Here is a 16,614-nt window from a genome sequence, read left to right as displayed (position 1 = left end):
CCACCCCCCCCCCCCTATTGACCTTCCCGTAACGAGCTCACGATGTTCTATTTTGCAGGTTTCCGTCTCCGGACTTGTTGAGCTGAGCTTATACCGTCGTGTTAGTAGTTATTTGACCCTTATCATGTGGAACCATGTAACACCCTATTTTGAAATGTCTTTTTATATTATTATTTTAATAATATATTCCAAACCGGTCCCAGATTTTTCAAAACAACGGAAGCGTTATAATGAATAATGTGACAAAACAACTATATTCAAAATTCACATTATATATAAAACAGATACGTTGAGTAAGTTACACCATCAAACTTATTCAACTAACCCATAATTTATACATCCAAACATGGGTTATAAACACAGTGTTCGATCTTTCAACATACCGAGGCTCGGCCATACTTTTCTATTCATGCACCGGTGATTTACCTGAAAAACGTTATTTACGATAACATTAGCAAAGCTAAGTGAGTTCATTTATCGAAATATAATAATGTTTTTTTTCACATCACAATTTAACCAACAATCCACCACCATATTCTTTTCATGGCAATTTATTATTTAAGATGTGATTTTTACTCTTATCACATAATGGTGATTTATTTCCCCCACCACATTGTACCTGTGGCAAAAATTATCACACTATGGCGATTTAACTCCCACCACATTTCACCAGTGGCAATATTTATCACGTGATCGTGATTTAACCCCCACCACGTTACACCCGTGGCAATAATTATACTCTCCAATATATTATCATAAGATCACTTATCATTACTCATGCAAATAAAATCATGTTTACACAAGTTCTATCATCCAAATAAACTTATGACCAAATTATATAAAATATACGGAGAGTCGTATGAACTCACCTGGACGTCTAAAGAACCTCTTAGGTGAACCCCTTGTCAATATCTTTTTATCTCCTATAATCAACCAATATTATATATTAATAACCGATACCTACAATACACTTAACCGTACTAATATCTTGTAAGTACCCAAGTGATGACATATGCAATAATAATAATAATAAAATCTGCATGTGTTCCGGTGGGTATTTTACCTTTTGATGTCGGTGACTTGAATATACGAGATTCTTGTTTATTACCCGAATATCTCCATACTAAAGTCCCATACTATCCTACTACCTTCTTTACTATTGAATATAACCACACTGGACGTTAACCGGTCACAAACCACCAACTACCACCTTTTAATATATCACAACCTCCTTATAGTTCTTACTAAATTCTATCACCAATAGGTTTCTTTCTGCAACTCAGAGAGCAATAAGTAGGATAGGCGAGATTTTGGAGTCTGACAAATATCAAGATGACATCGACGGTTTATGACACTTATAACTCAAGGATAAGTCTAAAAATAACTAATAAGTGATGAAAGAGTATTCATCACAATATTTGCAACGTGGCTTCCAAAAACCTTTATTACGTGTCAAGTAATACACATGCACATATAAATATCGAGCTGATATAAAACCACACCCTTGGTTTCTTTCCTTTTCTTTTGTTTGAAGACCAAACCTTCCACAATTTCGAGTTTTCGAGTCTTTGCTCCATACTTGCTGGAGTTCGTGGTGGATCCGGGTCTGGTATGAAAGTTGAAAATATTGCTCTTCCCTCGTCCTCGATGATCATGTTATGAATTATAATGCACTCATACATAGCACATTCCATTCTATTTAAAGACCATAGACGACAATGATTTTTAACAAAATGTCATCGTTGTTGAAGAACACCTAAACACCTCTCGATATCCTTTCTCGCAGACTCTTGCACTTTCTTAAAATACTGTCTTTTTTCATCCATCGGGTCTCTGAATGTTTTAACGATTATCGCATACCCTGGATATATTCCATCACCCAGATATTACCCATGATGGTAGAAGTTATCCTTAGCCCAAAACGAAGCGACAAGAACGGTACCAGATATGTAACACTCCGTCACAGGAGACTGCTCTTAGACGGTTATGTCATTGTTGAAACAGGGAACACCAAAGAATGCCAACCAAATCCAAAGGTCGTATGAAGCAATCGCTTGAAGGCCGACCGTTGGTCCCTTTTGGTCACCTTGTGTGTATTGACCTCGCTATGCAGTTGGACAATTAGCCAATTCCTAATGCATGCAATCTACACTCCGTATCATGCCGGGTAAACCATGCACCCTTGTATGTGCCTTGTAAAGACGTTGTAGATCGTTTCAGTTGGGCTCTCTTCAGATAATGTGGTCCATATAGTTTCAATATTCCTATATGTTACACAACTTTTATAAAATAATTGATTAAAGTAAATAACTGATATAATTATTTAAAAAAACGAAACGTACCGTAACAAAAATACTTCAAGGTGTCTCGAGTTTATCGGCCATCTTTAAATACTCGTTGTTGATGTCGGCCATGTTTCTGTAGGCGAGCACGCGTACGACTGACGTAACCTTCTGAATAGCCGTGAATCCTAGCGTCCCTCGATCGTCTGACTTTTGCTTAAAGTAATCAAGCTCACGCTCCAAATCATTGGTGATGCGCATAAATAAATTTTTAGACATCCGAAAACGAAGCCTAAAGGTCTTTGGGTTCTTGTATCTCGGCGAGTCGCATAAGTAATCCGCCATCAACCGATTGTTGGCTTCGGTACGATCTCGCTCGATATATGCTCTTTTTGAAACGGGAGGGTGGCGGAGAGCTAATCGCACTCGTAACAGAATTCATATAAGTTGTCGCGAGCACAATCGCACTCGTAACCGCCTCTTCCGCCGCCGCGTCTTCGGCTTGTTGGCCGGGCCCGAAAAACGGATTATATATAGAAGATGTAGAATCCATTTTATAGGAAAGTTGGTGTGAAAAAGTATAGAGTAGAAAGAGAGATTTTATAAATTTGATGAGTTTTGATTGGGGATGAAGGTGTTTAATATATAGATATTTTTTTTCTTTTTCGTTATTTTGTAACGGTCATATGACTGTTTGAATTAAATATTATTTTTTTATTCCCTTTCCAGCGTTTTACACATAACGCGTAAAAAGAACCCTAAAACACCCGGGGGACCCCCCGGTGTTCTTGACGTTATGGGCCAAAACGCCTCCCCATCACACGTGGTCTTAGTCGGCCCTTAGTTAATCGTTATCACCCAAGACACATTTAATGGATCAAAAAGTGTAGTTGGACCCTTATCCAGACTTTCCAACCATTCTCATCCTTACACGTGGCCAGTTAGTCCTCCAGACTTGCCATCAAACTCCAACCACATACTCTCTCTTCAACCTTCAAACAATTAAACCCCCAAATGATCATCTCATCTCATCTCATCTCATCTCATAATAATATTATTCCCGAGTTAATGGCCATTTTCGTCCCTGTGGTTTACTACTTTCGCCACTTCAGTCCAAAATTTTTAATTTTGTCAATTTAGTCCTCATAGTTTTAAATATTAGCCAATTACGTCCCATCCGTCTAACGGCATCCAGCTATGCCGTTAGTTTAAGGGTATTTTTGTCTTTCTCCTTTTAATTTTGAGTTAATGGTCATTTTAGTCCCTGTGGTTTGATATCTTTGCCAATTCAGTCCAAAGTTTAAAAATTTGTCAATTTAATGTTCAGTTTAATTCAGTTTTTTTTATTTTTTATGTTTTTTGTTTATAACCCTGAAGAGCATAATTCAAGCCCAAAACCATCGAGCAACCTCAAATAATGGTATGCGTTTACTCTGTTGACAACAGTAATCATACCCCCCCTCCCCTTATATTTAGTTTCTAGACATTTCCTAAAATCTTCTCCATGGTGGAATTCAATGGTAAAGTGGTCAAGGTAATTCCCTGAAACCGAATTATACAGAAAAAACTAAAAATTGTTTTGTTGATTAATGTATAATAGTTGATTACGACCTAGATTTTCGTTATGATATGTTAATCTCTAAACCCTAAATATTATGCATTCATCAAAGAAACGATTTTTAGTTTTTTCCGTACAATTCGGTTTCACAGAATTGCTTTGACCACTTTACCATTGAATTCCACCATGGGGGAGAGTTTAGGAACCGTCTAGAAACTAAATACGAGAGGAGGGGGTATGATTACTGTTGTCGACAGAGTAAATGCAGACTTGTTTTGGGCTTGGATAATGCTCTCTAGGGTTATAGAAAAAAAACTGACTTAAATTGACAAAATTTCAAACTTTGGACTGAATTGGCAAAAGTATCAAACCACAGGGACGAAAATGACCAATAACTCAAAATAAAAAGGAGAAAGACAAAAATACCCTTGAACTAACGGCATAGCTGGATGCCGTTAGACGGATAGGACGTAATTGGCTAATATTTAAAACTATGAGGACTAAATTGACAAAAATACAAATTTTGGACTGAAGTGGCGAAAGTAGCAAACCACAGGGACGAAAATGGCTATTAACTCTATTATTCCCCATCCAATTCATATTCATTCCTAGGGCTCCATATGAATAATAATAATAATATGACCACCGCTAGCTATCATCTACATCTACACACACCGTTCGTCAGCTCCAGTTGCTACAGAACCACCTGTTTTCCTGTTATTATTAGTAATAATCGAAGACCGGTACAGAAGAAGGTCTTGAAAGTTACGAAGGCCGTAGCTACCGCTTCGACAGGTCGTACACGTGGTGACGTCACCGGAGGTAATCGGAGTGGAGAGGAGTTGCAGGTGACGTCGAAGCCGTCAACTAGTAGCAGTGCGTTGGAGCAGTTGGATATCGAACGCGGTGTTTGTATTCCGTTTCGCAAGTATACTCCTGAGACTGTGAGTTAACTGTAATCACTTTCTGTTTTTAACTAATTAGACAAATTATTATGGATTGTGTGATAGGATCAAATTCAAATACAGTTACAAACGGCTCGTAATGTGAGAAGCGTATAGATAACTTGAGTAATTGTGTTAACACTGAGCCGAGTTTGAGATCAGGCGCGGATCGTTTAATATATGTTAATTAAGTTATGTATGTTTGTAATTATTTTTATATGTTTTGAGAAAAACCTTAAACAAGCCTAAGTTCGGCTCGAGCTCGTGTGGTATGTTAAACGAGCTAAAACTCGGCTCAACCTTGGTTGTGCAGTATGAAATTAATACATAGAAGTCCAAAATAGGTAAAATTAAAGAAATTCACGTGGCTCGTTAAGGCTCGGCAAGCATAAACAAGGTTCCGATACGCGGCTCAAGTTTGAAAAAGCTCGGCTCGCTTCGAGCTTTTTATCGATCCGAGCTCGAGTAGCTCATGGGCATCTTGGCTTGTTTGCACCCCTAATTATTACTACTAGAGTAACTATTATTCATTTTCTTAGTGTAATTGCTCTAATTCAAAACTATGAGTAATAATAATTACTCTTGTTATTTGTGTGTTTAGTAGGTTAACATCGGTCGGATCCTACATTCCCAGCCCTAAAATTATAATCACATAGTTTTGGATTATACTTGAATGAAATATGAATTGTGTGTTTTGAGTGTTGTAGGTTAAGAGTAAGGTGTTGGAATCACAAGGTGCAATTCTGTCACTGGTTGGTAGAGGAGTTGAGATTGTGTGGAAGTTAGGGTTTTACTGGACTAGATTGGTGTATGATTACTTAGTTGGTAGGGATGAAGAAGTTGTTCCGTTTCGTGCTCGCCAGCTCAGGAACTTGTTATGTGATTTGGGGCCTTCCTTCATTAAAGCTGGCCAGGTTAGTTTTTCAATTCTAACCTTTCGTTGGATTGTTTTAGCAAGTTAGTTTTGATTTATTTACACTATTGCAAATTTCCACAGGTTCTTGCAAACAGACCTGATATTATTAGGGAAGATTATATGAATGAACTTTGCATTCTTCAAGATGATGTTCCTCCTTTTCCCAATCAGGTTATGATCTGATATATGATATATGCAAGAAACATTTTTACTTATTGGTTTATACATTCTTTAATATGTGAGTGGTTAATGATGATTTAGGTTGCTTTCAGCATCATAGAAGAGGAATTAGGGCAACCTCTAGAAGCTATTTTCAGCAAAATTTCATCAGAGACTATAGCTGCTGCAAGTTTAGGCCAAGTTTACAGGGCTACTCTACGTGCATCAGGAGAGGATGTTGCTATTAAGGTTAGACAGGCTAATGAATCTCACTCTGTGTTTTGTTTCTGTTTATAATTGTGGTTGGAATTGCAACTTACTATAAATGGAGCATAACTGTTGTTTTTGCAGGTTCAAAGGCCTGAAATAGAGCCTATAATATACAGGGATCTTTTCCTTTTTAGAACACTTGCTTCATTTTTAAATGGAATCAGTCTACAAAAGCTGGGTTGCAATGCAGAGCTTATTGTTGATGAATTTGGTGAGAAGCTTTTGGAGGAGCTTGATTACACATTGGTACTATTCAGATAATAGTATTTCATTTCTGGAAGAGGTATAAACGAGACAGTATTAATTACTTAATAACTTGAGTTCTTTTATTTTGTAATAATCAGGAAGCTCGCAACATTGAAGATTTTCTCGAAAACTTCAAGGGTGATCCGACCGTTAAAATTCCCAGGGCCTACAGACAGCTGTCTGGTTCACGTGTTCTGGTTATGGAATGGATTGATGGAATCCGGTGCACTGATCCACAGGTAATATGATACGCATATAAGTTTTTCAGAAAGTATGAACCATTAGATCACGCTTCATGCTATTGATTTCTTTTTTCATTTATCTCAGGCCATTAAGGAGGCTGGTATAGATGTAAATGGATTTTTGACTGTCGGTGTTAGTGCTGCTTTGAGACAGTTGCTAGAATTTGGATTGTTTCATGGTGATCCTCACCCTGGAAATATCTTTGCCATGCGTGATGGGCGTATTGCTTATGTGGACTTTGGGAATGTTGCTCAGCTAAGTCAAGTAATGTTTACACTGCACTATTTTTACTGCTATATGAATCTAATGTTGCCATGATTGCCATTTTAAAACAAATATGTTGTTTTCTGTCTGTGTTCAGCAAAACAAACAGATTTTGATTGATGCTGTTGTGCATGCCGTAAATGAAGATTATGCTGAAATGGCAAATGATTTCACAAGACTTGGATTCCTTGCGAAAGGAACGGATGTCTCACCCATAATTCCAGCATTGGAAGCAATTTGGCAGAATTCGGCTGGAAAAGGCTTAGCTGATTTTAATTTTAGAAGTGTTACTGGTAAACTTTGTATTTTAATTATATATATGTATAACTGGCCACTCAGTTAGTGTATATCATGTAATTAACAATCTTTGATGAAATTCATTTTGATGCAGGAAAATTTAATCAACTTGTTTACCAGTACCCTATTCGGATCCCTGAAAGATTCTCTTTAGTCATTCGTTCGTTACTGACTCAAGAAGGCATTTGTTTTACACTGAAACCAGATTTTAAATTTCTCGAGGTAAAACTGCTCTTAAATGTCACATAATGTATCCTTTTGAGGAATGTTATGAAAGTGATTATTCATTTTCTGTAAAATAGTTTTTATCACAGTACATATTAATAACAAAACACTTTACCAGGTTGCATATCCATATGTTGCTAAGCGCCTTTTGACAGACCCAAACCCTGCTCTTCGAGAACGCCTCATACAGGTCATTTATTTTCTATTTTACACAGTTTCTTTAAATCTTAAATTCTTGAAAGTCACGCATCTCATTTTTTCTTACTTTAAGCGGATTTCATTTATATGTTAGGTTCTTTTCAAAGATGGTGTTTTTCAATGGAAGCGACTTGAAAACTTAATTGTGCTGGCAAAGGAGAATGTGTCAAAGATGAGCAGTAATCCTGCACTTCAAGGAAATAACATGTGCGTATTTAAATTATACAAACGTGTGAGAATATATATCTCTTTTATCCCTCCCCCCCCTAAAATGAAAACAAACAAATTAATTATGAATCTAAAGTATAACATTTGGACTTATGATCAGAGAAAGCTCCAGAGAGTTGAAGGTTGAAAAGAAATTGGATCTAACAGACACCATTAAAGACGGAGCTCGACTTTTTCTGGTTGATGAAGGAATACGTAGACAACTTCTTCTTGCATTAACAGAAGACTCTAAGCTTCATGTTGAAGAGGTATGTAGAATATGACGGTTTATGTAGGAGTGGGAAAATGGGCGGGCCGGGCAGTGGGTCAAAATATCCACTTCACGTTATCTTGGATTCCTATGTCGCTTCCAACTTACATGGCCTATGTATTTTGTAGCTTGTTGACGTGTATAGGCTTGTTGAAGACCAAATAGACATACCCTCAGTTGCATTGGAAGTAGTCAGAGGTATGATTTATTAACTTATGCCATCTTACATTCTTTGTTTCTTACCTAAGTTAGTTTCATACTTTCATAAAACAAGAAATATAATTTTTGGAATATTGAATAATCAGAATAATATAGTCTTAGTTAATGAACGTTTTAATCTGCCTGCAGATTTACCTTCAGCTGCCCGAGATTTTATGCTTTCCTGGAGCGCATCTGTCTTATCTGATAAATGATTCAGGTTTTTGACACGCCTATTTTCCATCTACACATTTTTTATTTATTTATTTATTCCCCTTACAATTTCCAGATAAGCCATAGAAAGATCCCCACATATGTTGTTGATAAATGATAAGAAAAAGGAAATAATACTTACAGCTGTATAGAATTACTCCACCAGATAATTGGCTAAACATATTTCATGAGTTGTTAGGGTGATATATATTATTATGTGTATAACACAACGATATTGGTTTTTAGGGGCATATAATGTATTTTGAAGGACTTTAAGGCACAAAAAATGATTGAAAGAGATGTAACATATAGATATATTTAGCAGTGTTTTTGATATAATGGGCGTTGAATCTGAAACTTGACGATGCACAAATGGTGCTGTGGTTGTGCGTTTTCTCTTATTCAATAATGACATTTGTGCACGCGATCCACATCATCATATCCTGGGAAATTTACTTTGGCTTTCCCGCCACATATAAAACGCCTCTTCTCAATTTTGCCAAAATCGAGGAGTTTTCGTCTACACCATTTTTATTGTCATTAAAGACGAAATAAGCTACCACAGTAAAGTTACATTACATTACATACAACTCCTCTTCACGGTATGCTACTAATATATATATATATTATATACATATCACCAGATAGTAGATTATTAGTTCAAATACATATAAGATAAAACCAGCAAACTAGTAGATTATCTGTCAACACAAGAATGTAAACTCTAAAGCTTACACTCGATTTGCTAATCAATACACCCTAAATTTGTAGCAAGATTTGGATCTGTCAGGTTAAACTTTATTCATATAATCATTTGCCTCGGGGCCTGCCTCTTTTAGCGTTGTATATTCTTGCTGCTCGTTTTACACTTGGGCTATCGGTCTCGTTAGTAGAAGTGGGGTCATTGGAACTGCCCTCAGAAGCAAGAATGACATCAGCCACTTCCGCACATTCACTATTCCCTTTGACACGATTCACATCATCACCCGTTTTATCATCTTTAAGCTCTTTTTTCTCTGCACTCTGAAGCACAACAAAAATGAAAATAATTAATATATTTTACAAATAATTAATGTATGTAAAAAATTATAGTGGTGTTTTGTGGCCATTGAGGTTACCTGATGTCTCGCCTTGATTATCGGAAGGGATGACAAAGTTGGGGTTGGTACATTATCTAGAGTGGTTCTCTGACAAAGTTGGGGTTGGTACATTATCTAGAGTGGTTCTCGTATCTGAAGCGACAAAAAAAACATGAAATTAAAAACGCATGCCAAGCTGTTGATTAAGAAAATATAAATGTGAGTATGTGACTAATAATTGAAATCACTTATAAACATGAGACGATAGACCAACCTTTTGAAGCCATGTTCACAGTGTCATTACCGGGTTTTGGTGCTCGTAAAGCGAATAGTTTTTTTGGTTTAATATACTCTATGGCCTTGGAATGCAACCGTTGCACTTCATTCTGAATATTCCATGATCCACCAGAAAAATAATTCCTCTGTGACATCAAAATGTGCTCAAAAGATGGATAAGAAATTCAGTGAATATTAAAATTAAAAATAAATATATAATATATAAACAAACAAGTGTCTTACCGGGTTTTCTTTAATCAATTTTCTTGCTTCCATGATCACTTTGCTGCTAATATTTGGATTATCTGTTTATGATTAAACAAAAAACATTATCCACAACACATATTCAAGAAATAACTCAACAGTCAAATTAGAGACGTTAATGATCAAAATCTTACTTGATCCAGCATCCGCTCCCTCTCTCATGGAATAATCTGCAAGTCGCGAATTGACGATCTTTATTATTCTATCACACTCTTCCCTGTTAAAAGATTTGTAAAACATATTCATAAGTAACAAAAAATATGAAATATAAAGAACTGCAAAATGTGATGGCAAAAGATTGTTACCTTGAAAAGCGATCGAGCATAAGTAATTGTTCAACTATATATAAAATCTCACTCTTCCCCGACGAACTGCATTTATTCTGGTGTAACAAAAAGATATATAATACATTTTTAGATAAAAAAAACTATGGATTAATGTATGTGGATGTCACCCAAGTAATTGTCTTTTTTTATTAAAAATCGTTAATAACCTATGCAATTACCTGCTTAAGCTCAGCACCATCATCATGTTCATTATCTTCTTCTATACCACCTTCTGTGAAAACAGATAATATAAAATATTTCAAATCCAAAATAAACTAGAAGACAGAACCAGCCAACCAACAAATAGTGAGGCTTGTTTTTTACATTACAACAATTTAAACATTTGTCTGTTATTTCAATGGATATATCATCAAAGTAAGATTTCTTTGAGAAATAGTCAAACATTTGACTTCATTTGTGCCAAGTCAACCTATCAATTTTGTATTTTTCTTCTTGTTCAACAAGAATTGACCACCAACAGTGCACACAATTAACGTTTCTCTGGTTCCCATATAACTTTGCATTTGCCACAAGACTTTTAGCTTTTCAACTTTGGCCACAAAACTATTACACTTACACAAACTGTACAAAATTTTTAGCCTTTCAACTTTGACTACAAACTTTTAGCCTTTCAACTCTGACCGTTTTTACGATCTGGTTACAAAAAACTATTTTACTTTTAACCCCAACACTTTCTACTTTCAACTTTGGTCACAAAACAATTTTTTCAACGGTAACCAAACCGATACTGACCAAGTTCCCACCGCAACACGCATGATTAAAGCACAATCATAATACTCGCATTTACCAAAACTATAATCCAAATGACACAAAGATTTAATAATTTAAACCACATTTTATTAACATGGCAGTTTCTACACTAACCAAACCCTAATATTAAACCAAATTCCAATACCTGAATCAGACTCAGTCTCGGAAGAAGAAGCCGAGCACTCGCCCCAAGTTTTCGGGTTCCAAAGCGACGAAATAAGTTTACCCGCACCGCCGGCAACATACTTACCCGAAACAGCAATTGCATTACGCCAATTAGGGTTTACATTTACATGTTGCGGAGTAGGACGGTTATATTGAGTCTTTCTGGCGGCAATTCGTCGCCGTTTCAGTATTTTGCCGCCGGATCCGCCGTCTACGTCTGCCTGAGTACCGGAATCCATGGCGGGAAGTTGAAATTGATTGAAAAGATGTGAAATGTGAAGAGAAATTGAAATGAATTGGAGTTAGACAGTTATTAATAATATTATTGTGGCGGTTGATGATATGATGAAATGGTGGTTTATATAGTTGCTGGTGGTAAGTTACATTTGTAGTCCCTCAAGATATTGTATGTTGTATATATATACATACATATACAACCGAACTCCCGCGTCACCTATCTCTAGAAATCTCCTATCTCTAGAAATCTCTAAACGATATTTAATGATTGACAAGTTAATACAATAGTACTAAAATGATCAACATGGTATCCTTTGGTTGGTCAACAATCTCACTCCAATCACAGACAAGAACTGTAAACTTCAGTTTTTTGTAGGGAAAATTCCTAAAATAAGCGTTTATGAAAACATTTTTCAGGTTTTAGGTGTCATTTGCCACAAATTCTCAAAATAGGTATTATAAACTAGTTGTGACGAGTGGTTTATGATTACACATGAGTAGTTTGTAGAACCAGTTAAAACTTGTCACATGCCCTTAAACTAACCGTAACGAGCAGATTCACTAATCATTTGCTCGTCACAACTAAATAAGTTTCATGTCTCGTAATCAACGCCCACGTGTAATTCATAAGTCATTTAGTCGCGACGACTAGTTTACCTGGTTTACATTCCCCCACACGAGTAGTTTATTAGTAGTTAAGTCGTCGCGACCAGTTTAACCTTACAATCTACTTGTCGCGACTCAGGGCGGATCTATGGTGTATCCAGGGTGTGTATGGGTTACCCCTCAACTTTCATGGCTAAGTACAGAATTAGAGAACAAATTGTTTTTAATGTATTAGGATACCCCAGAGGAAATATTAGGTTACCCGTGGAGAGTACTGAGATGAAAAAAAGTGAAACTGGACTTGCTGGATTTTAATTTTTTCTCGTCACCAAAGGCTCTGTTAAATGTTAATAGCAGGAAGAATAAAGTGAGTGAGTGAGGAAGATAACCTAATACTAATATATGATTACTGGACCATTTTAAACAACTAAGTCCTGACCCATTTCAATATATAAGAATGATATGGGTCTTTTTAGATACTGAGAGACAGAAAGTTATAAGATTTAAACCACTTGTTTCTTTCTTTTTAACAAACTTCTTAAAAACTGTGGTTAAATTTTATTTACTTTATAAGTTTGTTTAGTTTATTAATTTCAGAATAAGCGTTAGTTTTTTTTTTTTAATTTTTGAATAATATTTTCTTACTGTTACGAGTCTAAATTATGAGAAACTAATATTTTAATATTAATATTGTTCAAAGGCTAAATTTATTATTTCTTTATGAAGAGGTTTTTTTCAGTGAATTATTATTATTTTTTTTTGAACGGCATCAAATCATTTAAATAATAATTTATATATTTACATTTACAAGCAAAGTTGTGCTTCAAGATTCGTAACTTGGGCTTCCAATGGTGGTACACTACTGACGTCATCTTGCCTAATTGGTTTATTGACAAATGTCTTCAATAGTGCTACGTGTCATTTGTATCTCTCACACACGTTTTTTCATATTCAATAAAACTGTCGCCTCTTCGATTCACCCTGCCTCCACCACACGATTATGGCAGCCATCACTGCTGTTGCCGGGTTCAGTTTCATAACCCTAGGCGGCGGTCGTGTGTTGGTGGCAGTGACCCGTGGGTCGACCGTCCGTCGTTGCCGGGTTCCTCCGATTGGGAACTCTTGGTGGCGGTTGGGTGTTGGTGGTTTAGCGTCAGTGGTGGTTTAGTGGTCCGGTGGTCGGATTAACCGTCAGTGTTGGGTGTTGGTTGTATTGATTCACCGATCGATCGATTGATTACTAGATAAGTTTAGTTAATTATATCGACTATTTGGGGATCGTAGGTAGCGATGGTGTGGTGTTGCGGTGGTCCAGTGGCCGGATTTATGGTTGCCGGGTTCCTTTTGGGAACCGTAGGCGGGGTTGGCCTTCATCTATCGTTGTGCAGTTTCGATTCAGAGCACTAGGTTGCGGTGGAGTGGTGGTGGTGATTGTCTGTTGTGGTTGATGATTGTCGGTAGTCAATGTTTTCCGATCTACCGTTGGTATACATTGCCGACGGCTATACAACCGTCTTTGGAAGCCCGAGTTTCATTTGGGAACCGTATGCAACATTGGTGTGGTGGCGGGTTCGCCGTCGTCTATCGTTGTCGGGTTCTGATTCGGAATCCTTGGTGATGGTGATTGTCTGTTGTGTTGATGTTTCTGACATGCGATTGTGAGTCGGTGTTTTACCGGCTGCGGCTTTTGGGTCTGTTCGTTTGACAAAGGCTATGTTGATCAGAAAAGATTCATGGGTTTGATTATTAGCTGAAACATGAAGTTTAGAACAATCTTTATTAGTTTATTTGATTCTTATCTTGGTCATCAATTATATGTTGATATATTATATATAAGTTCATGTGTGTGTGTATTTAAATATCAATATGATATTAAGATAATTTCAAAAGAAGTTGAGATTATAGTGTTTTTAACATGCTGATTATTAAACGATAATAGTCATTATATGATCGTGAATACAACAATAAAAGTTAACCCGGACTCTCCAGTTATGATGTTTTGGCTCCGTCAGGGGCCACAGGTAGGGATGTGAAAATGGTATCGGTACCGAAACAAACATTTCGGTAACGGTAAGGGTACCCAAGTTTTTAAGAAAACTGGGACCGGGGAATTGGGATCGTTACCAGTATTTTGCCGAACTTTTGCCTAGGGTACCAGTACCGAATCGGTACTGAATGAACCGAACTTTTTCAGTTCCGGTACCAAGTTTATTAGAAAATCGGGATCAGTATGGATTAGTATATATCCGTATGATACCGAGCTCATCCCTAGCCATAGGTTACAAAAAATTAGGTTACCCCTGAAAAAATCTTCTAGATCCGCCACTGTCGCGACTAAAGAACTTATAAATTACTCCGTGGGCGTTGATTACGAGACATAAAAATTATTTAGTCGTGACGAGTAAATGGTAAGTAAATCTGCTCATTACAGGTAGCTTAAAGATACGTGTCAAGTTTTAATTGGTTATACAAACTACTCGTCACGACTAAATTATAATACATTTTTTGGGAATTTCTTGCAAATGACACCTAAAACCTGAAAAATATTTTCATAAACGTTTATTTTGGGAATTTTCCCAAGTTATATAGCATAATCGGTAAATTTCTTTTCATCGAGTATTAAATGTCTAAAATGCTAATTCATCAGTTTAAAATTATGGTTGCAATCGATCCCCCCTTATGTTTAAGTGCATCAACAGTAGTTGCGTACTGTGGTAGTATCTACTCAGGTTGGTTGCAACACATGAACGATAGAATTGCGAAGAATTGCTTCTAAGTGGTAGCAGTCTAGGGTGGTAGCGATGTCGGTGTTAACCTTGGTGTAGTAACAATGTCGGTAGCAACGTCTTTAGCAACCTATGAGCGATATCCTAATCTTCTTACATACCACTCATTTTCATTCTTGTTTTTGTAGCTTTAATAATTTAAACACTAATTCTAGTTTTGTATTGGACAATATTTGGTTTGTTGTGAATCCAATAAATGATACTTATTTTAGCTCTAAATGATAAAATAAATTAAAAAAAAAAAACACAAGAAAACTAATTTTCTCAACACTTGTTACTTCACTCCTTTCCAGTAGTACATTCGTTTGGTTGTTTTGTTCTTTTTTAAGAAGAATTTCATTAAAACAAACTAAGAAGCAAACCATAGGTTGGCCCCTCCACATAGACATGAGGAACAACAGACAAAAAAAAATATATAGACTTGCACAAATTGTCTCATTCCTCGACCTGATATTTAGATCTATATTTTAACCAAAGAAAGCTTAAGGTTTTAAGGTCACCCACTGTATCTTTGATCTTGACCTCTTTGCCCTTATGAAGTTTTTCATTTCTAGCTTTTCATTTTTCATGAAGTGTTTTTTGTTCTACTAATTTAATTTGTTTTGTTTTCATGCTATATTAATTTTAATCAAATTTTATATTAATTTTGTTTGTGTGATGAGTAATAAATACTTTTATTAGTTATTTTTTAATATTAGAGTAAATCATATCATTTTTAATGGCAATGTTTTATTAAATAAGAAGAGGAACTAGCAGGAGGCTAGACAACTTAAACTCCACATAAAACAATAATAAACAAACACCAACTAATCAAACCGACACTAACAACCAACCTAACATAAAAAACAACTATATCGCAACATCAAACTTGCTCCATTGTTCCAAGCTTGCTATAATCTTCTGTAATATATACGTAACCCATAAGAAGCTCAAAGTTTAATTTGATCCACTATTTTGTTTACGGGTTGTTTATTTTATTAAACACTTTGTTCTTTCTCGTTTTCTAGATGCTCCAGCTAGTGATATAAAGTTATAAACAATGGATTGGACCACTTTATGTTGATTATCGCTTCTATTTGTTAAACATGTAGTATTTTATGACGTCATTGACGTGAAAGCATAGAATCGTGACAGTCTACACCAAACCACGATGAATTGCCATACCTAATCCACCAAAGAACAAGTGGATAACTGATTCAAAATTTCCAAAAAACTCGACGCAACTGGGGGACCTGTATGCTTCTTTTAGCCAAAGCCATAAGTGTTGCGATCCTCTCCATTTGGACTCTCCAACTAAAGATGTTATCTTTTTTTAGAATCCAATTATTCCAATTTTATGCACAAATTGATTGTTCTTATCTGTCCCAAAATGACCACTTTAACTCCGATAAATAAGGCCATGGAGTATACTCTAACATTTACTTGAGTTAACATGACATGACACTTTAAAGATGGATTAAACCACTCCCCACTTGTGTTAAGTGTGTTAAAACGACCCATGGATTATATTTCTAACGGGTTAAAATGAACAATATGCATTAAATATGTATTAATTACTAATTGTTTAGTTATTATTTATTTTGGTAATTAAACTAAATGTTTGATTTTATATT

The 16,614-nt window shown here is 36.0% G+C and overlaps 2 protein-coding genes across 2 annotated transcripts; one reads left to right on the top strand and one right to left on the bottom strand.

Moving 5' to 3' along the window:
* Positions 1–4,442: 4,442 nt before the first annotated feature.
* LOC143603584 (protein ACTIVITY OF BC1 COMPLEX KINASE 1, chloroplastic-like) lies at positions 4,443–9,054 on the top strand. Its single transcript, XM_077080350.1, has 14 exons — positions 4,443–4,784; positions 5,492–5,698; positions 5,782–5,871; positions 5,962–6,108; positions 6,211–6,375; positions 6,474–6,614; positions 6,703–6,882; positions 6,980–7,175; positions 7,274–7,401; positions 7,523–7,594; positions 7,697–7,809; positions 7,931–8,078; positions 8,209–8,278; positions 8,429–9,054. The coding sequence occupies exons 1-14, from the start codon at positions 4,461–4,463 to the stop codon at positions 8,491–8,493; spliced, it is 2,046 nt and encodes a 681-aa protein (XP_076936465.1). The 5' UTR covers positions 4,443–4,460; the 3' UTR covers positions 8,494–9,054.
* Positions 9,055–9,301: 247 nt separating this feature from the next.
* LOC143604334 (protein KAKU4-like) lies at positions 9,302–11,715 on the bottom strand. The gene is made up of 8 exons (XM_077080851.1): positions 11,353–11,715; positions 10,616–10,668; positions 10,416–10,492; positions 10,245–10,327; positions 10,090–10,151; positions 9,875–9,992; positions 9,701–9,723; positions 9,302–9,514 (listed from the first exon to the last, which is right to left on the bottom strand). Exons 1-8 carry the CDS (start codon positions 11,609–11,611, stop codon positions 9,302–9,304), a joined length of 888 nt encoding a protein of 295 aa, XP_076936966.1. The 5' UTR covers positions 11,612–11,715.
* Positions 11,716–16,614: the final 4,899 nt, after the last annotated feature.

This window comes from Bidens hawaiensis, unplaced genomic scaffold (genome assembly GCF_021521415.1).
Source record: "Bidens hawaiensis isolate Kalapana, Puna unplaced genomic scaffold, B.hawaiensis_p1.1 tig00001961_1, whole genome shotgun sequence".
Lineage (NCBI taxonomy): Eukaryota > Viridiplantae > Streptophyta > Magnoliopsida > Asterales > Asteraceae > Bidens > Bidens hawaiensis.
The sequence above is the reverse complement of the archived record's forward strand: the minus strand, read 5'-3'. Positions and strand labels throughout refer to the sequence as shown.

Excerpts from the sequence above, each read along its gene's own strand:
- LOC143603584 (XM_077080350.1), top strand. The coding sequence starts at position 4,461 with ATGAATAATAATAATAATATGACCACCGCTAGCTATCATCTACATCTA. Across the intron at positions 5,699-5,781 it reads CCTTCATTAAAGCTGGCCAG|GTTCTTGCAAACAGACCTGA; the intron begins GTTAGTTTTTCA and ends AAATTTCCACAG. Across the intron at positions 5,872-5,961 it reads TTCCTCCTTTTCCCAATCAG|GTTGCTTTCAGCATCATAGA; the intron begins GTTATGATCTGA and ends ATGATGATTTAG.
- LOC143604334 (XM_077080851.1), bottom strand. The coding sequence starts at position 11,611 with ATGGATTCCGGTACTCAGGCAGACGTAGACGGCGGATCCGGCGGCAAA. Across the intron at positions 10,328-10,415 it reads ATGCTCGATCGCTTTTCAAG|GGAAGAGTGTGATAGAATAA; the intron begins GTAACAATCTTT and ends ATCTTTTAACAG. Across the intron at positions 9,515-9,700 it reads CGAGAACCACTCTAGATAAT|AGTGCAGAGAAAAAAGAGCT; the intron begins GTACCAACCCCA and ends GTTGTGCTTCAG.